Source organism: Squalius cephalus (genome assembly GCF_949319135.1).
Source record: "Squalius cephalus genome assembly, chromosome: 17".
Taxonomy (NCBI): Eukaryota; Metazoa; Chordata; class Actinopteri; order Cypriniformes; family Leuciscidae; genus Squalius; species Squalius cephalus.
Window position 1 is genome coordinate 5,191,050 of NC_137138.1, and position 26,774 is coordinate 5,217,823.

The following is a 26,774-nucleotide window of genomic DNA, read 5'->3' on the forward strand; positions in this document are numbered from 1 at the left end:
TGACGGAAGTGAGATGGGACAAACGACGATTCATCTTTAAGGTGAATCTTTTACTGGTTCCACTGAGATTTGACATTATGATCAGAAACTGAGTTCTGGACTACATATTGGCTTTTGGAGGACGCTGAGGAAAACGAGCTCAGCGCTTCCCGTCAGTAAACGCTCCAGCTGCTGCTGCGACAGTCAAAAGAGCCTTTAAACAGCAGAGATGAGAGGACTGAGGATGAAACAGATGGAGAAGAAAACGAGGGAGGAAAAGAAGGGCAGAGGAAGAGACAGGTAGGAAGTGTGTGTGTCTTTAGGGAGATGGTAAATGGGTCACTTTCTGACCTGTATTAAGACACTGAGACATCCCATAATCGTGGCACTGCAGTCTGTCTCTCTCTCTCTCTCTCTCTCTTCATACAGATCAGGGTTATTATAGTTAAATAAAACTTAAAGGGTTATTTCACCCAAAAATGAAAATTACCCCATGATTTACTCACCCTCTAGCCATCCTAGGTGTAAATGACTTTCTTCTTTCAGACGAATACAAACGGAGTTATATTTAAAAAATGTCCTGGCTCTTCCAAGCTTTATAATGGCAGTGATTGGCCGTTTCTGTTTTGAAGTCCATAAAAGTGCATCTTTCCATCATAAAAGTGCATCTTTCCATCATAAGAGTGCATCTTTCCATCATAAAAGTGCATCTTTCCATCATAAGAGTGCATCTTTCCATCATAAAAGTGCATCTTTCCATCATAAGAGTGCATCTTTCCATCATAAAAGTGCATCTTTCCATCATAAAAGTGCATCTTTCCATCATAAGAGTGCATCTTTCCATCATAAAAGTGCATCTTTCCATCATAAGAGTGCATCTTTCCATCATAAAAGTGCATCTTTCCATCATAAAAGTGCATCTATCCATCATAAAAGTGCATCTTTCCATGATAAAAGTGCATCTATCCATGATAAAAGTGCATCTATCCATCATAAAAGTGCATCTTTCCATGATAAAAGTGCATCTTTCCATCATAAAAGTGCATCTATCCATCATAAAAGTGCATCTTTCCATCATAAAAGTGCTTCTATCCATCATAAAAGTGCATCTTTCCATCATAAAAGTGCATCTTTCCATCATAAAAGTGCATCTATCCATCATAAAAGTGCATCTTTCATCATAAAAGTGCATCTATCCATCATAAAAGTGCATCTTTCCATCATAAAAGTGCATCTTTCCATCTATCCATCATAAAAGTGCGTCTATCCATCATAAAAGTGCATCTATCATCATAAAAGTGCATCTATCATCATAAGTGCATCTTTCCATCATAAAAGTGCATCTATCCATCATAAAAGTGCATCTTTCCATCATAAAAGTGCATCTATTTATCATAAAAGTGCATTTTTCCATCATAAAAGTGCATCTTTCCATCATAAAAGTGCATCTTTCCATCTATCCATCATAAAAGTGCATCTATCCATCATAAAAGTGCATCTTTCCATCATAAAAGTGCATCTATCCATCATAAAAGTGCATCTTTCCATCATAAAAGTGCATCTATCCATCATAAAAGTGCATCTATCCATCATAAAAGTGCATCTTTCCAACATAAAAGTGCATCTTTCCATCATAAAAGTGCTTCTATCCATCATAAAAGTGCATCTAGCCTATCCATCATAAAAGTGCATCTATCCATCATAAAAGTGCATATTTCCATCTATCCATCATAAAAGTGCGTCTATCCATCATAAAAGTGCATCTATCCATCATAAAAGTGCATCTTTCCATCATAAAAGTGCATCTATCCATCATAAAAGTGCATCTTTCCATCATAAAAGTGCATCTATTTATCATAAAAGTGCATTTTTCCATCATGAAAGTGCATCTTTCCATCATAAAAGTGCATCTTTCCATCTATCCATCATAAAAGTGCATCTATCCATCATAAAAGTGCATCTTTCCATCATAAAAGTGCATCTATCCATCATAAAAGTGCATCTTTCCATCATAAAAGTGCATCTATCCATCATAAAAGTGCATCTATCCATCAATCCATCATAAAAGTGCATCTATCCATCATAAAAGTGCATCTTTCCAACATAAAAGTGCATCTTTCCATCATAAAAGTGCTTCTATCCATCATAAAAGTGCATCTTTCCATCATAAAAGTGCATCTATCCATCATAAAAGTGCATCTATCATCATAAAAGTGCATCTATCCATCAAAAGTGCATCTATCCATCATAAAAGTCCATCTATCCATCATAAAAGTCCATCTATCCATCATAAAAGTGCATCTATCCATCATAAAAGTGCATCTATCCATCATAAAAGTGCTGCACACGGCTCCGGGGATTAATAAAGGCCTTCTGAAGTGAAGCAATGTTTGTGTAAGAAGACTTTTATGATGGATAGATGCACTTTTATGATGGAAAGATGCACTTTTATCATGGATAGATGCACTTTTATCATGGATAGATGCACTTTTATCATGGATAGATGGACTTATGATGGATAGATGCACTTTTATCATGGATAGATGCACATTTATGATGGAAAGATGCACTTTTATGATGGACAGATGCACTTTTATGATGGATAGATGCACTTTTATGATGGACAGATGCACTTTTATGACGGATAGATGCACTTTTATGATGGATAGATGCACTTTTATGATGGATAGATGCACTTTTATGATGGAAAGATGCACTTTTATCATGGATAGATGCACTTTTATCATGGATAGATGCACTTTTATCATGGATAGATGGACTTATGATGGATAGATGCACTTTTATCATGGATAGATGCACATTTATGATGGAAAGATGCACTTTTATGATGGATAGAAGCACTTTTATGACGGATAGATGCACTTTTATGAGGATAGAAGCACTTTTATGACGGAAAGATGCACTCTTATGATGGATAGATGTACTTTTATGATAGATAGATGCACTTTTATGATGGAAAGATGCACTTTTATGATGGATAGATGCACTTTGATAGACTTCAAAACAGAAACAACCATTCACTGCCATTATAAAGCTTGGAAGCTTGATGGTGAGTAAATCACGGGGTAATTTTTATTTTTGGGTGAACTATCCCTTTAAACCATAAAATAAATTTTGTCATTTTCATACGCATATCGGCTGCTTGATGTCTTGGAAAGCAGCTCATGCAGTCAGATTTTAGATAGCTGGTGATATCCATTTCATAAGATGTTCCTCATGTACAGACACACAGTCTTAACATCACAGACTGCATCTGTTCCCATAGATTGAAGGAAATCCCATGGCGATAACAGTGACAGCAGACAAAAACAGTGTGTGTGTGTGCGTGTGTGAATGTTGTTTGTCTTATAAGATATATCAGAGGAAAGGCTTGCAAAATCAAATGAAGTCTAAACTCGTGCTTGATAACTGCCGTTTTGGACATCCTTCCCATAAAACTCCTCTGAGAAACACAGAAATACACAGAGCCGGAGCCCAATCATGCGCTTCTACTGAAGAAAGGGTGGTTCTGGGAAAACTGGCTCTGCATTGGCTCTTAAACCCGCCACTGGGACAACATCCTCACAAAGTCCGGTCTTCAAAACAACAACATCAACAAAATAGACAACACAAACCTAAACGGCTTCTGTAATAATGACACTTGAAAACAACCACCTGGGACAACACTCTAATTGTATAATCCTAATAATACTCTACAGCTATTTAATAACATTTTATGAGTACATAAAACTCAGTTTTCTGTCCATCTCAAATAAAACACTTAATAAATAAATTGATTAATAAAAAATATGTTTTATTCATCTATTATAATTAATAATAATTGATTACTAATTTAAATAACTACTGTTTTTTACTCAAATACCTTCTGAATGCTTCATCAGAGCTTATAATAGCATTTTTATTATTATTAATAATAATAATAATAATAAATAGATAGGAATAAATAATTATTATTTGTAATCATTATAATTATTATTATGAATTACTATTTTTATTTAAATAATATTAATGATAATATTATATATTTTTTACGATTAAAAATAATTTATTGGTAATAATTTTACTCATTTCAATAACTTATAAATGCTTCTCCAGATGTATACTATTATTATTATATTTCTTATTATATTAATAAAAATAAAAACAATAAATAATAATTATAATAATAATAATAACAATAACAATATTAAAAAGTTTTTTTTTTATTTATCAAATTTTTCCATATATTTGCATTTATTTTGAATTTTATTTGTACATTTTTATAACTTTTATAACGATTCACCAGAGATTGTGATGGCATAAAGATCCTAAATCAAATTACTTTGGGTGTTAAAATATGCTCTCAGAAACGAGGAGAACGTCGTGGGCAGGTTATGTATTAACATAGCAAGTGATGTCATCGTTCAGTGGAACTGTGGAAACTGATGGAAAAGGGAGTGTGAGTGAAGATATTCAGATACAGAGAGAGAGACAGATGGACAGATGGAGAGGAATAGATGTGAATGGAAGGAGAGCGAGGCACAAAGCAGGGGTGCGGGGCTTAATCAGGACAGCAGACAGCAGTCTGACCCACCCAGACACACAGCAGACATCTGCAAGGCTCCGGCCTCAGGCTGTTTGTGGAACAAACACACACACACACTGAAGACTCCCATCATCTCACACACACTCCATTTACATCCCCATTGTCCCAGACACCCCCACCCCCTCTCTAGGGTTGGCTGCTGCCCTCTAGGGTCGAATCCGCTGACCTATATGACCTCCTGAAATAGCCCCTCCCCCTTTCCTCCCAAGCCCCGCCCTCCCTTTATGTCTACTATGTGTCTTTATGTCTAGCCAGAAGGACTGTCTGCAGACAGTCACACACACACACACACACACACACACACCTAATGATGTTCTAAGATCGTGTCAAGGGCTCAAGGTTGCTGTTTACACGTGGTTTTAACATCCGATGATCAGTTGAGGCCAAAGCAAATGTGTATTGGCGGGGCTGGATGCTTATTTTTTTTCCCAAGGAGCACATGTGCTACTAATTAGAAAATTTTAGGAGCACATAAAGAAGTTTAGGTGCGCAATGAAAATGTATCAAATAATTCGTTTTTCCCTGATAAAAAAGTATATGAGGAGACATTTAAAAGGAACATGATTTTATATATTTGAATGTAAAAATCATACTAGGCTTTTTAATATTTCTGCTTCATACTGTATTTATTTAATAATCACAGAATTACTTACAGTAACACTGAATTAAATTCCAGATATTGTTATATGTACATATATAATTATAATTCATATATAATTCTATATATGTGTTGTGTAAGCGAAATACCAATAAAAAAACAGAAAAAAATATGTTTTGCATAATGCGGGACTTTTAATTATAAACAAGCAGAAATGCAACGAGACTCTTATTTTGAAATGTCTTCATTACTTCCATATGCTCATTTAGACTATGAGGGTGATCAAATATGCACTCTTAAAACCACCATAAAGTAAATATTTTCATAATTCATCAACCATAAATCATAAGCATTTATGAAATATAGACATGCATTTTCTGTAAAGCTGCTTTGAAATGATGATATGTATTGCGAAAAGCGATATAGAAATAAATGTGAATTTATTTATTTTATTTTATAATAGCAATGAATTTAATTTGAAATGTACACCACTCATGTTAATTTTATTAAATCATAGCCTTTTGAAGATTAATTATCATGATATCACGCCATATCACGATTCCGGCCCCAAATTTAAGACCTCTTTAAAAGATAATCAAGACTTTTGTTATACCATTTAAGACTTCGGGCCTTAAAAATGAAAAGAAAATTTAATTTAAGACTTAATCTACTTTTTATTCGCACATGTACTCCTTAATACATTTTACAATTTGCACACATCTATTTTTAGTCACAAATGCATGAAATGTGTACCTTGAAATGCAATGCAAGTCGCTTTGGATAAAAGCATCTGCCAAATGCATAAATGTAAATGTAAAATGCCCTGATGGGTTAATGTGAACCAGTGAACTGAGGGATTGACTCACATAGTCGGGCAGGACGGTCCTGTCGTCTGCTCCCAGAGGCCCGTGCAAGGACTGGGTCGCCTGCTCCAAAACTTTATTGTGCTTCTTAGACAGCAGAGCAAACAAACTGAGAGAAAGAGAGAGAGTGAGAGTTAGAACCACAAAGTCTTGCTTGAAATCATTACACAAGATTGTATTTGTCTCGTCTGTCACCGTATCAGCAGAAAATCAAAACAGCGTGTCACGATGATGAACGACGGTGCGTCGTAAACCTGCTGCGTTTGTTTTGCCTACCAGATTTTCAGATGTATAAGATCGTAATCTCCTCGTATGCCTTCGAGAAGAAGAGGCATCTTAATCGATGCTACCCATGCAAAGATAGGCCACTTAAATATGCTGACTTCTGCGATAGATACCTTGCTTTGGAAAACATTCAAAGGCAGCACGACATGTGTTCTTTCCTGGACGCAATCCCACAATGCATTGTGCTGAGCTCAGAGAAAGATGGCAGACAAAGCAAGAGAAATGTTGATTATAAATATACTTGCATTTCATTCAATACTGAAAATGATGAAAAAAAAGATGTAATTTAAAAACATTATTTTACCCAATACCTCTGTATTTTAATGCTAATTAGGGTTTTGCTGTATGCTTAACATTCTAACATTAAATTCTATTGGAAAAAAAAAAGTATTGTTTATATTATGGTATTTATTAATAATTTTAATTATCTTCAATTTTATTTTTCCAGTTTTCATTTTTTTTTTTTTTTTTTTATATTATAATATATAATTTAATATAATTTTTCTTTTCTTTTTTGTTTTTTAGTTACATTTTAAGTTAGTAGTTTTTAATGCTTCAACTTCAACTTATTTTAGTTAGTTGCCAAGGGAACATTTCTAACTTTTATTTAGTTTAGGTTTTTCACCTTTCAGCTTCATTTCAATGAACAAAAATGCTTTAAATTGACGCAAGTGGAGTTGCTGCCTGTGTCGGTCACTTATTGGGGTCCATGACAGCTATAAAAGTTATATAGGCGGCTCAGCAGGCTTTGGGACTGTGCTCTGGTTTCAGAGCTCGTTTAATGAAGCTTAAGTTTGTACAGTATGTAATTTGGGTCAGAGTTTTCTCTCAGGTCTGGGCACGAGGGCTGGATCAGAAAAACCTCCAGACTTGAGTTTCTCTAAGAAGTTTTTCAAATCCAGCTCGACAGGAAAATGGGTCACATTTTAGACTCAGGGAGACAAAAGCCTACAGGACAGCGTGATCTTCTCAAGCATTTCTGCCCTCGCTCTGAGAGTTAAAAATATAGAAACCAGGCTGAAAGTTTCCCAAAACTTGAATTGGTATGATTTTTTTTCTTAACAAAAGCCTCAGTCACAACCTTTGCTGTGTAAATGTGATTAAAATACAGTCTGATTTAAAGGGATACTTCACTGATTAGCATTAAGCTTTGTATCAGTAGAAACCCGGTAGAATTTTCGAGTGGCCGTGCTTCCCTCACTAATGTCCCCCTGAGACAAGAGAGATTTCTGGATTGTGTGTCTGGAAAAAAAACTCTGATGACGCAAAAATCGTCATTTAGCGTCATCTGAGGCTTGTTTGTCCAGAGGCGAGAGACTCCAGCCAGTAGGAGGAGCTCGTCCCGCATGTCTTCAACCCGCCCATAGGGGGATCTCACGATAAAACGCCGTCTTTTCAGTTTCGAGTCGACTAGTAGCCTAGCTGTATCATGTCTTCCGATACGGCCCTCTGTAACCGGTAGGCGTGGCTTGGGAGTGTCCTCGTAGGGCAGCGAAGCAAGTGCATTCTGGGAGTTGTTCTCTTTCATCCACATGAGCCAAAAATACATTTTCTGGCTTTTCTGAGTCTAGAAGGCTCCAACTTCTAAAATAATTTCACATTTCTACTACATAAATGACTCAATTTAAATACACATTCATCTTTCCAGTGGTGAAATATCCCTTTAACTAGTGTTGTTGGTAATTAAAAACTATAAAACTGTTTTTATTGTTAATTTAAATAACTTGCATATAATATATAAACTTATATATACACACAGTATATTAAATGAAAGCTTAAAACAAAAAACTTGAAGTACTAAAATGAGTAAAACTTAAATACATTAAAGCTAAAAATAACAAAAGCACATAAAAATTCTACAGCTTAAAATTAACACTGATATGAAAATAACAGCTAATTAAAAATATTAATAAAAAATATTAGAACTATTTGCATTGAAGGAAATACAAGCACCACTTCTCTTTCCCACTGAGCATTGCATTCTGGGATTGTCAAATGCTGTCTAGGCAGGCAGTTTACTAGGTCATCATGTTGTAAATCAAAAATCATTCTCACAGGCATACATATACCCACATTAACAGCTTTCCGACCTGGATGGCACCTAGTAATAGCGTGTGTGATAATAGCCAGCCTGAGATTAGCCAATCAGAGTCCTTGTATGTTAAAGGCAGAATTAAACATAAATCATGGGTAATGATGAGTTCCCTCACTAGGGTGACCTTCAAATCCTCGTCTGCTGGAATGTGCAAGTATACGTGGGTGAAAGACAATGGAAGTGCTGTGCATGTGGGGTTATGGAGAGCAGCAGGCATGATGGGAAGGATTAATGCGTCTCATACTGATGACCTCATCAATCACTAAAGGACGGCACATGCCTTGAGCTCTAACCATATGAAGCAGTCATACAACACACATATATACACACAAACACTTACTTCACTTCATTCTTACATCCCTTGAGTATGTTTGGAATTGCACTTACTAGAATTGCAGAATGAAAACTATGGAAATGTTATGCGAAATGAATAAACTATAAATTAATTGCAGAACTAAGTGACTGATATTATTGGACTGCTAAATAATGAATATTTTCAGAACACTGCATACTGTTTGTACTGTGTAAAATAGACTAAAAAACTAAAAATAACATTTCATTTTAAATACATAAAAAAGTAGTGGTTTCATTTAGTAAGTGTTGTCCAGTTCAGACAAGCATATTTGTTTGATATGATAACAGATCACTCTAAATTGTAATATGGACTCATGCACTTTCTGTAAAGCTGCTTTGAAATGATGTGTATTGTGAAAAGCGCTATATGTTTAGTTGATTGGTATATATTAATTAATTTTTTTAACACAACATCGGACTAAGAATACTAAAAATAACATTTCATTTTAAATATATAAAAAGGTAAAGGTATACAAAAAGTGTTGCACAATCATGAAGCAAGTATCATGAATAAACACTTCAAACAGTGGTGTGCACATCTTGAAAAGATTTATTTTTTTGTCATATATATGTATAATAACATATATACAGTATATATTAGCGCGGTCAATTGATAAAAAAAATAAAATTAATCGCACATTTTTCTGTAATTAATCGTGATTAAATCACACTTAACATTAAAGTTTAATATATTTTATACTGTAATCATTTCACATTGAATCTCCAAAATTATGTAGAAACAACATTAGGATGGTATATTTTAAATATTTGTTTAATGGTATCTTTTTGCTTAGCACTATGAATGACTGATACCAGAAGTGATACTGACATCTCAGATAAATGGATTTTTTCTCTCTCCAATTTTAGCCATTAGAGGGGTGTAGGGCTGTGAAAAGATTAATCGCGATTAATCGCATCCAAAATAAAAGTTTGTGTTTACATAATATATGTGTTTGTACTTGGTATAATTATTTTGTATATATAAATACACACACATGCATGTATATATTTAAGAAATATTTGCATACATATACTGTATATATTTATATATAATTTATATTATATATAAATATAATTTTTTTATATATAAATAACACAGTTTTTCTTAAATATATACATGCATGTGTGTGTGTTTATATATACAAATTTAATTATACATAGTACACACACATATATATTATGTAAACACAAACTTTTATTTTGGATGTGATTAATCGCGATTAATCTTTTCACAGCCCTAGAGTGGTGGTTGATTATGATTTCACTTTTCTAACTTTAGTTAGTGTGTAATGTTGCTGTTTGAGCATAAACAACATCTACAAAGTTACAACACTCAAAGTTCAAAGCAAAGGAAGATATTTGCTTTTAAAGAAATCGTTTTTTAAGGACTACAACAAATGGCTGGTAGGGACTACACAACATTCCTCCCGGGTTAGTGACATCACCAACCCTAAAATTTACATAAACCCCGCCCCCTGAACACGCAGTCCATGTTGAGAAGAGGAAGAGTTGTTGTAGTCGAGCACATTTGTGAGTCTGCTCAAGCTGTCGCATCCGTCTTTTCACATGCAATACCGTATGTAACTCTTGAAGCTCCGCCCTCTGTGCCGGGAGCAGCAGCTCATTTGCATTTAAAGCGACACACACGAAATGACGCGTTTTTACTGACCCTCAAAAAGTGACAACTTTAACATGCTGTACAAAATTATCTGTGAGATATTTTGAGCTAAAACTTCACATACACACTCTGGGGACAACAAAGACTTATTTACTTTTCAATTAAGGGAGCTTAAAACAATCTTCACAGAAATCCATTGTAATAAATGCCACATTTAGCTGTGCCTTCAATATGTCAGGGCTTCTTCTATTGGCCCAGTCGGCCGGTTCAGATTTTTACCTGCCCTGCTAAAACGCACAAAAAAGCAGACGCGCACAAGTACAGATTTGAGTTTTTTTATGCGTTTTTTATGCGTTATACCACTTGTACGAACGATAGCGTGATCTTATACTGTAGCGAAGCCAAAAAAATGGATGCCGCATTAATTGCATTTAATATTTTCAATGCGTTAAAATTAAGAAAAAAAGAATTGCAAAATTAATTGACAGCCCTATACATATTGCACAGTTTGTAGTTGGCTAATATTCTGGTTTTTTTACACAGACCTCTTTATACCTATTTTCTTACCTGTGCATGTGAGCGTGTGTGTTGCATCTATATGCTGCATTAATGATCATTAAAAATCTGACGGCGATGGCTAATATAACTTCAGTCATGGATTATTATTCTGACAGCTAAAAACATCTTGCGTCATGGAGAAAACAACAACATGTCATTATAGTTTGTGTCAAATTAGAGTCGGATCAACTCATCTGCTGTGAAACCGTATCCTTCCACAAGAAAATCTTGATGGTACAAATCAGTGTTATTTTATGAATATACTTTTACTTATTAATATACTATTTTATTAATATATTTACTGTAATATACTATGAACAGTTTATCTTAATATTTTGAAGTAGATTCTATTTTTCTATTTTACGTTTTCATTTTAACTTTAAAGTTAGCAATTTTGTTGTATGTTTTAGTCACTTTTATTAGTTTATTTAGATATAATTGTTTTAGTACTTTAACTTGATGAATAAATATGATACATTTTGCCTTGGCAAAATAAAATAAGTAACATAATTAATGTTGATTTTATTGAAAGTATTGACTTTTTGTTTTAGTTAATGGTAATAACCCTAGAACAAAACTCGCCACCATGATGCTAGGTTGTTGCCAGGGTGTTGCTAAGTGGTTGCTAGGGCATTCTGGGATATACTGACCCAAAAGAGTTCTCCCATCCGTTTTATGATCCAGCAGGATAAATCATGCATCTGATCATTTAGTAAAGTAACGGCACACTTCTGCTCAATAACACACATGGTTTGAGGAATCAAGACTGCAGGTCGACACAAACTGAAATTTAAAGTACATGCAACAGTGCTTGACTTAGCAAACACCACGCAAACAGGAAAACAAATCAGAACATAAATATTATCATCCCGCCTGGTCTTATTATCAACTGTTTCCTCTAAAGCAAACAACAGCAGCCCACAAGCAAAAACCAGAAAAAGTCCATGCCAACGAGAACTCAAACATCCGTTAATAATTATTTTGTAATGTTGCTGGCATGCACACCGCTCAGGCCTCGTTCGGTCTGCGATTATAGTTTGATTTGTATTTATTTCGGGGATCAAATCCATGCAGTAGCAGCAGGAAGGGCAGACTGCAGAGTTGAGAGTGTTTATACGAAACACCAAGTCACTGTGACCTACTGAGAGAGTCAGAGCACATTAAATGCCCACTGGCACACACACAGAACTATCTGTCCGTCTGGTCTGGTTTTTGATCTGTCTGATACACACACGCACACACAGTCTGGAACTTTCAGTCTAGCTAAATCTGTGCGTCTGTTATGGTCTGTCTGTTCACAACTGAAGTGCTTCGTTCGGCGTGTGTCGATTATCGAGTCTCTTTTCTGTGTCTGGAGCAGGTGGTGTTCTCACTGTGCTAATGGGACACGAAGCAGCAGGGCTGCACTTTGTCGACTCTTAAAGCCACTCTGAGCTAAAAATACCCCGTCTGTCTCTTCACACAGGGGTACTTCAGTGCACCTGGGCTTTTAACACACACACACACACACACAAACACACACACTTCAGCTGCTAATATATGCAAGTGTGTGTGCGGTTTGGAATGATCATGCTGTTGACAGATTAGCAGGTCTATCAGATCAGGTGTGTGTGATTGACAGTGTTGTGTGGTTCTCTAACACAGAACACCTGTGGAAAGAGCCAAAGACACTTCAGGTTCACTCCTTAACATGACACAACAATCTCACAAAACTTGTCAAGAACATGCAGGGACATATTGTACCCCAAAATCAAAAAGAAATAATATTTGTTGCATATATGTTGCTTATTAAGCCTATTTTAGACGTGACAATTAAGCACGTTTAACTCCCACAATTATCATTACCATAATGTATGAAAAATCCCCCCAAATCTTAATGCAAAAAGTGTATATATATATATATATATATAAATATATTTTTTAATATTTAAATTAATAAAAAACATTACTGTAATATAAAAAAAATACATACACACATACATATACACACATATGTATGTGTATATTTACATATTTTTTATATATATAAAAAACACTAAAAAAAAAACCAAATTAAAGAAAATTCCCTGTAAAATATTTTGTTTAAATATTAATAACAATGTATTAATTAAATTACTTAATATTGAAATTACTTAAAAATATTAGTGTACAAAAAACATACTGTATTGCAGTAATGCAAATAGAGAATCACCATTGAGAATAAAGAGAATTATTGAGGGGGGAAAAAAGAATTTGAGAGGAAAATGTGTTTCTCATGAAAAAAAAATAAATAATAAAATCTCTTAATGCTACTAAAATTAACATTTAAAATTGTGGGTGCTTGACCCTTTAATATTTAAAACCAATAAAACAGACCATGATAGCTCTATTGAAAAAGAGTGAAAAGAGGATTTGCTTTGTTTGTGTGAACTCGTTTAAGGAGAACGCTTTATTTTAACAAAGTGAGAATGTGAAAGAGTCGGGGAAAACACAACCCTTTAGCTCTCGTTAAAACTAACAGACCCATCAAACACTTTTAAAGTGCTTCATTTGACAGGTTTAAGATCAAAACAATCAATGCCGCTTTCAAAATAACAATCAGAATCAATCTTCACTCCAATTAGTGACTGATCTCTACCGGTCCACTGAGATCCTTCCAGACGTCACGGAGTAAATCCATAGCAGTTCCACATGAATCTAACATGATCTGAACATGCTAAAAGGACTCATGGGGTTAACATGGAGACTTTCTGCATCAGCCAATCACGGCTCTTTATCGGAAAACACTTCCTTCAAACCTGAGGTTATTGGCAGTACTGAGGGGAACAAATTACACCTTTGAACAAACAAAAAATGGTGCTATTTAAATGAAGTCTGCATTACATTTAATGTGGTTTTTTTTCCTATTCTTGCATATATACACACTGAATAGAAAATTACATCTATTATTGTTTTATTAGTGCAAAGTTAATCAATATTAATGACTTTTCAATACAACTTTTTGCCTAGCTTACAAATTAAACTGCTTCTTATTGGATCAATTAGGGATGACTTCACACTCATGATATTTTATGGAGAATGTGTCCTGGTTAGAACAAATGATGCTACTAAAATAAATTATTTTATGAGTTATAAATCAACAAGTACTTAATATATTCTACAAACACTAAGTTTGCAATTTTCTACAAAAAAACATAACATTTTGAGACTGAAAATATATAATTAAAATGCAATTAGATAATTCAAAATTTATATTATTCACTTAATTTATATATATATATATATATATATATATATATACACATACATACATACATATATGGGTCATTGACGAATAAGGTTTTTAAAAGTGTAAAAAAATAGAATGGAGATATAACTATATTTGAAACCATTTTTTAGTTTACTTAGTTTTTTAGTTTAAGATTTTGTGGTTTGTACAATCAATTAACACTGTTTTTTGTCATTTTTTACAAGATGGAAAAAATGTCACCAAAAAAGTCATTCGGTTTAACCACTGATTTGAAAGTTACAAACTGATTTGACATTGACGTTGAGATAGTATATAGTGTGTACCACAGAAGAAATATTAAAACAAATTATCACTGATCTCATAAATGTAATCATTTATTGGACTACTCTAAACACTCCAACATATTCAAGTAAAACATTGCACAGGGAAAGGAGAAAAGGGGAAATGTAAAAAAAAGAGCCTTATCTGCTCTTTATTTGTATTATTGTAGTTCCTTTAGTTATTAAAAACAATATTATTCCATTTAAATATTTACTATATCGGTTTTACCGAATGACCTTTTGACACTTCAAAATCTTTAAAATACCTTTAGTAAAATATAATTAAAACCTTTTGGATTCAGTAAAAGAGATCAAGTTGTACTACCTTACATACTTTGGATGTTATATATTTGTTTTTTTATTATTATTAAGGCCTTTGGACAAAAAAAATGACCCGTCACGTCATTGACCCATATACACATACATATATCACATAAATATACTTAAATATTATTAAACTACCAATATATATTTTTATACATAAGTCTAAGTCTAGCTTGAGCTCATTTTTTTATTGTTGAAAAACATATCTGATGCTGAATAATTCCTTTAGGTGCCCAAACTTCCTTTGTGTATCCAAACTTAAAAAGTCTTTTTTGCAACTTTTTGGCATCTTGAGTAAATTCTAAACTTTCGAGTCTGTGTGTTTCTCATCTCATCCTGTGGTTTTGGTCTTTTATGGGCAACGGTCATTCCAGCATCAACATCCCATGACACACAATGAACAAGAAATACAACCACACACACACACACTGATCTGTGTGGTCCACATCCAACTCATGTAATGCAGAACTGGCCTCATAACTCTAAATACTTCCTGTCCGCACAGGAAGCAGAATCCTCCAGGCAGCCTGGAGCTATTAAAAAGTCTTGCAATACCAGACTTTTACAGACACAGAGGCATCAAAGAGAAACACACAGTGTTCTTACTCATTTGTGAAGCAGCTGGGTGCTATCTACACCCACCACAGGAAGCGCATAAACATTAGACGGAAAAACAATATCCTTAAAACCGCTCTCAATGGAAAAGAGACACCAGACTCGCCGTAATATCGCCAACTTGTTAGTTTTAGGACAAAACAGGGATTCATACTTTGAAGATGGCCTTTCAGTGAGCAAAGCAGAACTTCTACAATAATATCTGATTTATTGCTAAAATAAGTCCATCATTAATCCATAATGAACCGGTCACTTTAACGCAAGATGGTAACAAAGAAGTGCTCAAAAACAAAAATACAACTAATCAATACATAATAACAGATAAAAGTCTTTTAAAATGAAAGATCATATTTCTTTCTTTTTGGGCTGAACAGAACAGAACATTTAATACAGGCATTCATGATAATTTAATACAAAATAAATCACAATACATACTGCATTTTATCTTTTCAAAATTAATTTGTTTGCTAAAGTGACATTGTAAAAAAAGTACAGTCTTATATAAAAATAAAAAGGGCTTTTTGCAGCGATGCCACAGAAGAACTGTTTTTGTTTCCCATGCAAATAATCTTTCAGTGAACAGTTATTAAACGAACCATTGTTTCTTAGTTTGAAGAACATTTTCAAAATCTAAAGAACTTTTTGCAATTATAAAAAAATCTTTTGTGCATTTGAAAGATTTCATGGATGTTACATTTTTTAAAAACTTTTTATGAAGAGAACGAGGCATTATAACTGATGGCCTAATGCAATGCAATTTAAAATATTACATCCATTGTGGATATAAGAACATAAAACGTGCATTATAATGTTTTGCGAACATTATTTTTGTAACTAAAACTATTATTATAAACATTTGGTAATTGATATACAGCTGAAACTAAATAAAATCAAAATATTACAACTTAAACTAAATGAAAATTTAAATAACTTTAAGCTGAAACCCTAAAACACCAGAAATAACTAAACTAAAACTGAAATATGAGTAATATTTAAAATAATACACATAAAATAGCTAAATGAAACTAACATTAAAACAAAAACAAACTTAAAATCCCAAAATTTTAATAAAAACTATAACAGTACATAAATAAATACACTGTTGTGAATTAACAACAACCCCAAACACTGAACATCCCATTTACGTGATCATCAGCGTCTGGTTTGCTTTAAAAGCGTGTAAGGTCATAGAAAATCATGCCTGATGATTGACATTAGCACATGCACCCGAACTGCAACTCCACCCTTAAATAAAATCCAAGAAAATAGCATAATTATTCAATTTAGCCACCATAAACACTGACCTTTGCTTACTTGCACATAACCAAAAACTGTCGCTTGGCACGCACAGCTATGCTAACTTATGAGCTAACCGCTAACACCGTCAGCTTTAAAAGGAAGTTCTGCGCCGCCACTATAATGTACAATTAGTGTTCTTGGCCCTGCTTTCCCCCGTCATTAGCAGAGTTGCTACGGGCGTTTAAGTAAACGGTACATGTTGCTACCGCGGGTGAGCATTATCTCCACCCGCCAGGAACGACTATGCCAGCAACACACGAGCGCTGCCTGCCAATCCCTCCGCCCTCCGCCAAGAGAGAAAGGAAATAAAACAGCACACTGAAGGAGAAGGAACAAATAAAATTAAATGCTGACATTGCTGGAGAAAAAAAAAAAGGCTGACATTTCAGAAGAGCGTGCCATGATGCCGTTTTAGTGCTACATTTTTTCTTTTGGCAGGATCATGCTCTTCCTAATGAGGTAAAATGAAGAGAGAGAGAGAGTTTAGTGTGACTGAGGAGAAGTTTTTACTGGGTATCAAGAACTAGTTTTTATTCAGAACCTCTTCAATGACTGTGATTGTGCCGCCACTGAAATTATGTTTTGGCTGAGCTGTGAGTTTGTAATGTATGTGGAATTGGAAGAATTGAATGACACGCATACAAAACCTGACAAATGACTCTTTTGAGAGGTTTTTGAATTGGTCGAAAGACTCAGAAATGAACCAAATCAGTCTCAATCTCACATGTGTTAGTGGTGTGAATCAGTCTAAATAACAAAAGGATCATTAAAGGGGGGGTGAAATGCTCATTTTCACTCAATCTCCTGTTAATCTTGAGTACCTATAGAGTAGTATTGCATCCTTCATATCTCCAAAAAGTCTTTAGTTTTATTATATTTATAAAAGAAAGATAGGCTGTACCGAGTCTTTCCGGAAAAAAACGAGCGTCTGGAGGCGGGCCGTGTGGGCGGAGCTAAAGCTGTGCTAACGCGCCGAGCTAACAACAACACAGAGACATTTGAAGCAATTTTACTCACCGCCTGCGACCGCGAACCTTTATCATTGTGACTGCTCGATCCTTAAGCATTAGACGATCTGCAAATCGTCGATCTGGGCTTTGTTTATAAAACAATCATCGTCGAAATGCAGGGAACAAACAGTCTCTGAAAAAACAAACTCCATCCACGGGTCCCTTAACGCTGGGTTCTTTGGGAATCTGTGCAGGGTTGTCTTGCCCTGGCAACCAAAAACACACTTCTTTGGTGACATTGACTTCCCTAAAGCCTCAGCCGAGCAGAGCGCTTTGATGGCGAACTGCTTTCGCTCTCTTCTCTCTCTGGTCTACGAGTGCGCGCGCGCCCGCGTCCTTCCGGAGAAGTGCCCTTAGGACCCGTATAAGGAAATTCCGCTACATCTGACGTCACACATGCCCATACTCGAAAAAATTTTTCCGAAACTTGTGACAAACCGGAAGGACAATTTTTGGCACAGAAATAATCCTTCAAACGTACAATTTAATTTTGGAAACTTTGTCCATGTTTAGCATGGGAATCCAACTCTTTAACAGTGTAAAAAACTCAGTATGCATGAAATAGCATTTCACCCCCCCTTTAAGAAACCAGAATCTAGATCAGAACAACAAACTCACAGAACGATCTAGTCCAATTCACAAATGACTCTTTTGAGCAGTTCTTTTCAATGAACGTGTTAAAATAATCATAAAAGATCAAAACACTCAATATATCAAGTATTAACAGTTTGAATCTGTCTAAAGAACTAAAAGGGAATGGAAAAATGAAATGGAATCAATTAAGAAACCAGAATCTAGATCAGAACAACAAACTCACAGAACGATCTAGTCCAATTCACAAATGACTCTTTTGAGCAATTCTTTTTAACGAACTTGTCAAAAGACTCTCAATATATCAAGTGTTGACATTTTGAATCAGTCTAAAATAATTAATAATTGAATCAATTAAGGAACCAGAATCAAAATCAGAACAACAAACATACAGAACAACCTATTCTCATTTATGAATTACTCTTTTGAGCGTTTCTTTATAATGAATTGTCAAAAGAATCAAATCAGTCTCAATATAACAACATGTCAGTGGTTTGAATCGGTCTAAATTACTAAAATAATTGATAATTGAATCAATTAAGAAACCAGAATCTAAACTAGAACTAGACCCATCTAGTCCAATTCACAAATGACTCTTTTGAGCAGTTCTTTTCAATGAACTTGTTAAAAGGATCATAAAAGATCAAAACACTCAATATATCAAGTATTAACAGTTTGAATCTGTCTAAAGTACTAAAAGGGAATGGAAAAATGAAATGAAATCAATTAAGAAACCAGAACAACTAATGCACATTAGTTATTCAGATTCACGAATAGATGTTTTGAGTGGTTCTTTCTAATGAGTTGGTCAAAAGTCTCAATCTCACATGTTATTAGTTCAAATTGGTTTAAAATACTAAAAGTATTGTTTTGAATCAGTTTAAAATACTAAATTAACTGTTAATGGAATTAAGAAACCAGAATCAATTCTAAACCAAAACAACAACATCGTCCAATTCATGAATGACTCTTTTGAGCGTTTCCTTTTTAACAAATTGGTCAAAAGAACCAAATCAGTCTCAATCTAAAACACGTTACTGGTTTTAATCTAAATCACAAAAGAATCATTAAATGGATTCTAAATCGGAACAACAAACATACAGAACAACATAATTCGAATCCCTAAATGTGTCTTTTAAGCAGTTCTTTTTAATGAATCGGTCAAAAGACTCATGTGTTATAAGTTTTGAATCGGTCTGAAGTACTAAGAGAATCGTTAATGGAATCATTCTTTTTTTTTAATCGAAATCAGATCAACAAACATACAGAACAACCAAGTCCAATTCACAAATGACTCTTTTGAGTGACTATTTTTAATGAATGAGTCAAAAAAAGACCAAATCGGTCGCAATCTCACGTGTTATCAGTTTGAATTAGTCTAAAGTACTAAAAGAATCGCTAATGGAATCATTAAGAAACCTTAGGAACCTTAGAGGAAGGAATCTACCGCTCGCAAGCTAAATCTCCTCTGAGCTTCGTTTGCTCTGTTCCAGATGAAGTCATGGCAAAATCTGGGCACCGAAAACCCAAACATAAACATGGTAACATGTATTTCAGAATGACAGGACAATAAAAAAAATCTGGCAATGTTGCTCAAACTAAAGCCACTGACTCCGCCAGAGGACATGCTCTTTTACGGTGTTGTTCACAACGTGGCACGATGTTTTCATGTTACATAAAAGGATGTGTGATATTATTCAGGAAACAAAAGCCTGAATTTCCAACTAATCAAACTGTTGATTGTCAACAGCCTGAGCGTCTCGGTTTCAGAGCATCTGAGGTGACCGGGTGTTTTCCTAACAAAGTTCATTCACTTTAATTCAGTGTGTGAATCACAAACAACATGCAATGAAACGCGATCTGTTTGTGTTGAACGTTGGCTAAATGGAAGTGTTAGAAGAAAGCGCCTGTTTGTTCTATAACAGTTGCTCACCGTCCTGATCTCAAACAAGATCCAGTTTCTGGACAGATGAAAATAAGCCCCCAACACAAACGGACTCACCTGATAACGACAGTAGGGGCTAACACACACACTCACAAATAAACTACCTACTTTAATAATTGCCAAGAGTTTTTATTTTATTTTATTAAAGCTAAAAAAAAAAAGAAGGAACAAATGTTGTTGAAATATATTTAGTATTACTACTTATACTACAGGGCAGTTGAATGCTTGAATCTGATTGGTTGACGAACGTTCTAAGGTGTGCATTATTTTCAGGGAAACGCACGGCTAAAGTAGTTCCAGGCAGGTCTTGACCGCATTACAGTTCCATATCACTTCGCGTAGTCAACGGTAATAACGGAAAATAGGATACAATTCATAACAAGAAAAAACATGCAGCCCCATGCGCTTGATCTTCAATGTCTAGCTTCACAATCAATGGAAACATGCAGTTTAATTTTAATAAATAAAGTATATTCCTATCTATAATCAATAGAAAATTAAACTGAATATAGGCTAAATAAATGGATAGTCCTGCAGCACGGATTATTATTGCAGATAATATAACAAATAAATAATTATTGATAGGCCTTACTTGTTAAAAGGCTTTTTTTTTTTCATTTATTTAGTCTACTGTCATCTGTCAATAATAGAAAAAAAGAATGAACGAATGAATTAAAACGAATTGAATTAATAAATAAATAATAATATTGACGCACATGCTTTTCTGTCTCATTATTGCAACATCTCTCTCTAATAACTGCATAAAGCCGAGCCGAGGACACAATTTAAGGCCGGTTATCAATGTAATTTGATGACTGATCATGCCCAAACGCGTGTTCAGCGCGTTCAGTCTGTGTTCAAAGTCGGTGTTTAAAATATGCTGCAGTCGATGAAAACAGTCAGAGAATGTGTCAGCTAGTCGTGTGTCCCCAGCATTAGTGCATTAGTCTGCTATCAGTGGCTCAAACCTCCGTTACTAACTCTAAAATGACATTTTGGAATTAGCAACGGAGGCATTGGATTAGATGCGTAAGAAATTAGTCCTACATACAAGAGCGTTTTAATGACAAAAACTTTACAAACGTCTTGAAATACATAATCTGAACAATGTTTCGAGGTGTGGTAACTGTAGTATAAGCGGAATAATTGACTTCAGGTCGTTGAATTATTAGAAAAATAATGCACACCCGAGGTGAACGGCCACTCCACTTCGCGTCGTGACCGCATTACCACCTCGGGTGTGCATTATTTTTCTAATAATTCAATGGCCTGTCATCAATTATTCCTTACATATATACCCACTCCTGTTCTTAAGTTTGTGGTCGGTTATACTTTAATGTTTTTGAAAGAAGTCTCTTATGCTCATTAAGTTAAAAGAACTGTTAAAATGTAATTTATTCCTGTGATCAAAGCTGTATTTTCAGCATCATTACTCCAGTCTTCAGCGTCACATGATCCTTCAGAAATCACTCTAATATGATGATTTGCTCAAGAAACATTTCTGATTATCAATGTTGAAAACAGTTGTGCTGCTTCATATTTTTGTTCAAACTGTGAACAGAAAGAACAGCATAAATTTAAAATTGAAATGTTTTGTAGCATTTTGTTACATAAATGTCTTTACTGTCACTTTTGATCAATTTAATGTGTCCTTGCTGAATAAAAGTATTAATTTCCTTCAAAAAATAATATATACAGGCCCCCAACTTTTGAACAGTAGCATATATATATATATATATATATATATATATATATATATATATATATATATATATATATATATATATATATATATATATATATTATTACTATTATTATTATTATACAACTGCTCATTAACGCAAATATCTAATCAGCCAATCACATGGCAGCAACTCAATGCATTTAGCATCATAAAGTGGAAAAAAATGTGATTTAAGTGACTTTGAACGTGGCATGGTTGGTGCCAGATAGGCAGGTCTGAGTATTTCAGAAACTGCTGATCTACTGGGACACAAACATCCCTAGAGTTTACAGAGAATGGTATGAAAAAGAGAAAATATGCAGTGAGCGGCAGTTCTGTGGGAGAAAATGCCTTGTTGATGCCAGAGGTCAGAGGAGAATGACCAGACTGGTTTGAGCTGATAGAAAGGCAACAGTAACTCATATAAACACGTGTTACAAGCGAGGTCTGAAGAAAGACAATCTCTGAACACACAACACATCCAACCTTGAAGCAGACGGGCTACAGCAGCAGAAAACACACCGCTGACACTCCTGTCAGATAAGAGCAGGAAACTGAGGCTACAATTTGCACAGGCTCACTAAAATTGGACAATAGAAGATTGGGAAAAACGTTGCCTGGTCTGATGAGTCTCTCTTTCTTCTGCAACATTCAGATGGTAGGGTCAGAATTTGGTGTAAACAACATGAAAGCATGGATCATCCTGCCTTGTATCAGTGGTTCAGGCTGCTGGTGCTGTAATGGTGTAGAGGATATTTTCTTGGCACACTTTGGGCCCCTTAGTATCAGTTGAGCATTGTATAAACGCCACAGTCTATACCTGAGCATTGCTGACCGTGTCTTTCTCTTTATGACCACAGTCTTCTGATAGCTCTTCTAGCAGGATAACGCACCATGTCACAAAGCTCAAATCATCTCAAACTGGTTTCTTGAACATGACAATGAGTTCACTAAAGTCTCCAGATCTCAATCCAACAGAGCAGCTTTGGGATGTGCAGGCATGGGAGATTCGCATCAGGGATATGCAGCCGATAAATCTGCAGCAACTATGATGATATCATGACAATATGGACCAGAATCTCTTGTGAATGTTTCCAGCACCTTGTTGAATCTATGCCATGAAGAATCAAGGCAAAAGGGGGTCCAACCCGATAGTAGCAAGTAGGGCTGGGTAAAAAATATCGATTTGTGCAAAATGTGCAATGTATCGTACCTGATATCCAAAATAATCGAAATTGAATCGAATTGTGAAATTTGTGTCAATACCCAGCCCTAGTAGCAAGGTACTAGCACTGGCGTGAGTATATGTGTTTATCTATGTTTGTAAGTGTGTGTGTGTGTGTGTGTGTGCATGCGTGTGTATATATATATATATATATATATATATATATATATATATATATATATATATATATATATATATATATATATATATATATATATATATATATATATATATAAAACACACAAATAGTTAGTCAGTTGTTGTATGACTTACCTTATAATTCTTTGGGCGGCGTACTGGTGTAGGTTACGAAACTGGGCCGACATGTTGGCTAGGGCAGCCAGGCAGTTCGTGTGGAGGTATTTATCCTGAAGGAGGGGAAATCAATAAAACCATGCATAAATAATTTGTGTTGTTTCTTCTCGCAGGGCAAAACAGAATGAAATGACTCCATTATACTTTGAATATAAAAACCTGCTCTGTTCATTGGACTCCCTGGACTAAATGTGTTCACAGATCTAATATAAAATCCTGTAAATCTCATGAGCTGGTTGTTGTGAGTCTCGCTGTTACATAATAAATTTGCATGTGCCCACGGCCAAAGATCTGGATATTTATGGAGCTTCACTTTTAAATGACTGTTTTTGTCATTGGTTCTGGTCTCACCCTGGTTCGCGTCATGTTGAACTGTATGGTTCGAATCACAACCAGGATCAACAGACTGCCTAGAGAGATCTCTGTTAGAACACGCTCAGTATACCACGAGATGTTCTTCAACACCTGAGACAGAGAGAACAGAGAAAACAAAAATAAATTAATAATAATAATTAGTAAATGTATAAAATAATTTATGCACAAGTTCCTCTATTTAAAGGCTAATGCAGTGATTTATTGCATGATAAAACTAAGATGAAATCTACTGACTTCAAAATATTTTAGAAACGCTTTACTTAAAACCTTTAGTATAAGGCATTAAAACAAAGCCAATTTCAGATGCAACAAGGAATCTGCAAATAATATAATGCATTTTAACTTTAGTAACAATTATTGATGAAAGTTGATAATGCATTGTGATGTACATTATGAATATATTTATAATGCATTATACATAAAGGCTTTAAGTAAAGTGTTACAAGGCACCCCTGTAATTGTTTGTAAAAAAAAAGAAAACAGCCTCCAAACAAATGTTTGTGCACATACTGAACTAACAGTGTCTGCGTGTGAGAAAACACACGAGAACTGCTGCTGCATTCAAAGATGCGACAAACAAAAGCCTGGAATTACAGATCTGGAATCATGAACCTCCATCCGATCATTTTTTATATACATCTAAAGACCCCGATATACTCACAGCGAAGTTCTTCACTTAGAGGTAAAAATAAGTTTGAAATATATGAGCAGCGATATACTGTTAGCGAACATCCTGACGACGCCCATGCTAATGAGAACGACGTTTAGATGAATATGTAAATATGTGCTGCATGCTTTCCTTCCAATAACAAAATAAACACACAAAGAAAACTGCAGTGAAGAAAGCATCTGGTCGATGTTCAAATCAGCTTAAGAAAGCAGAACCTTCTTTTCTGGAAAGTATACTTTGGTAAGCTGTTTCAAACTCCCATTTTGGACAGATTTAGTTTGAAATGACGTCACATCATAGCCTGAATGCCAGCCGAACTTAGCCCCGCCCACAAAAATTTTAGGTCGGGAAGTTCGGTCTGGACTTGATCCGGTGTGGAGCAACTATGCTCGAACCAGAGCTGTTCGGACCAATCAAATTGTCAGGGCGGGCTTTATACGATGATGGACAGATGATCAACAGTAATGTAATCATCCACGTCACCAAAGAGCGCTTGGGTTGAATTCGTTTACAACAAAGATGGCTGCTGCTGGAGAACTGAGATGTGTAGATTCCGCCATCGCGTCTGTTATAGAAGATATCGACAGCGAATTGATTTTAAAAGAGGAAGCAGAGAACCACGATCAAGGCATTTGTCGATCGGAAAGATGAATGAAGAACACACGTCACTTACTCCGTTGCTCTGATTGGTTATTGGCCAATCCAATTGAGTGCAGAGGCATTTTCTTTCCTGGTTCGGTTGAAACACGCCCAATAATCACAGCTCAATGGAGCAGTATCAGACTCATATTGTGACTAGAATCTGAGTATGATGACGTGAGGCTAGTCACATCAGTTCGTTCTTCAAAATTTAGCTTGAAGTATTATATCGGGGCCTTAAACCACTACAGCTTCTCAAATGAAGCTTTCATGACAGATTCAGTGGTTTCATTTGATTTCATCCAACAGAGTGTGTGTGACCTCACCACTTCATGTATGGAGCGGTTGAAGGTGTCGTCCTCAGTGAGGATGAGGAGGATGATGAGGGCCATGTACACATGATGAGAGTTTCTCTCCTCGACATGATACAAGATCTCAAGAATCGGCAACACCTACATAGACAGAAAGAGAAGATACTTTATTATTGTGGTAAAACAAAAAACTAATGGTCGACTGTTATTGATGATCTTAATGGGCAGGGTGGCAGAAAGCCGATAAAAAAAAAAAAGATTTATACTTTAGATGGCAACTTTCAGATTCTGTAATGAAATATTAGCCAATATATCAGTCAACCACAAAACAAAAACACAATCCCTGTGAAAAAAGTCCCGTGCACAGTGTGAATGATTGACAGGAGTCAGGAAATTACAATTGCCTTTGAATGAAGGCAAGCTCTACGAAATTCACATGCATAATAGAAAAGCAAACGCTATTATACTTTTTTGTATACTGCTTACTTTTTTGTTTAACAGTTCTGTCTAATAATTTACAAGCTTCCAACACATCAGCCAAACAGAACTTACTGGCCTAAAATGTAAAAATGGCAAATATCATCCGATATATCGGTCGACCAAAAATAAAAAAAAAGATTGAAAAGAGTCAGGATTTTGTAACTGCATTTGAATGAATGCATATATTCTGCAAGCACTATGAAACGCATATGGACAGGTGCTGAACGTGCGTGTGCTCACCAGGTTCTCCATGTCAGTGCGGGACAATATGTACGTCCTCATGTTGCTGTTCTGGTGCAGTAGCGTGTAGAGCAGTAATGTCACCTGGTCTGATTTCTGCTGCTCGCACAGTGCTGTGTACAGACTGTTAAAGTTGATCTGAAACGTGTGAGGCTGAGGAGACGGGATGGACGAGGTATCTGAAACACACACAACAGAGTTTCATTAGCACTTTCTGTGAAATTAATTAACGTTAAAAAAACTAAAAAACAAACCCCGGTCTGGTTAACCTTGAGTGTTTTTGAAGCAGGTAACAGCCTGGCGGTAGGGGTTCGGACAGTCCGGTCCGTCGGTCAGATTAGCCAGAACCAGCAGTAATAGCAGACTCTGATTGGACAGCGGGAGAGGGTTCTGCTCTTGCTCCGCCCCCGGTCTGGTGCCGACTCCGCCTAACGTGAACACGCTCCACAACCCACCTGAAAAACACAGAAACCAGTTACACGTGTTCTCTACATGGAGTGGATTGAA

The 26,774-nt window shown here is 35.3% G+C and overlaps 1 protein-coding gene across 3 annotated transcripts in view; it reads right to left on the reverse strand.

Moving 5' to 3' along the window:
• Nucleotides 1-26,774, reverse strand: part of dym (dymeclin) — a 79,390-nt gene that overhangs the window by 22,200 nt on the left and 30,416 nt on the right. For all 3 annotated transcript variants that reach the window (XM_079847588.1, XM_079847589.1, XM_079847590.1), the window contains 6 exons: nt 26,537-26,722; nt 26,268-26,446; nt 25,563-25,688; nt 23,904-24,017; nt 23,511-23,605; nt 6,050-6,155 (listed from right to left, as the gene is read on the reverse strand). In XM_079847588.1, the coding sequence (XP_079703714.1) occupies nt 6,050-6,155; nt 23,511-23,605; nt 23,904-24,017; nt 25,563-25,688; nt 26,268-26,446; nt 26,537-26,722 (806 nt within the window). The remainder of the gene's footprint in view (nt 1-6,049; nt 6,156-23,510; nt 23,606-23,903; nt 24,018-25,562; nt 25,689-26,267; nt 26,447-26,536; nt 26,723-26,774) is intronic.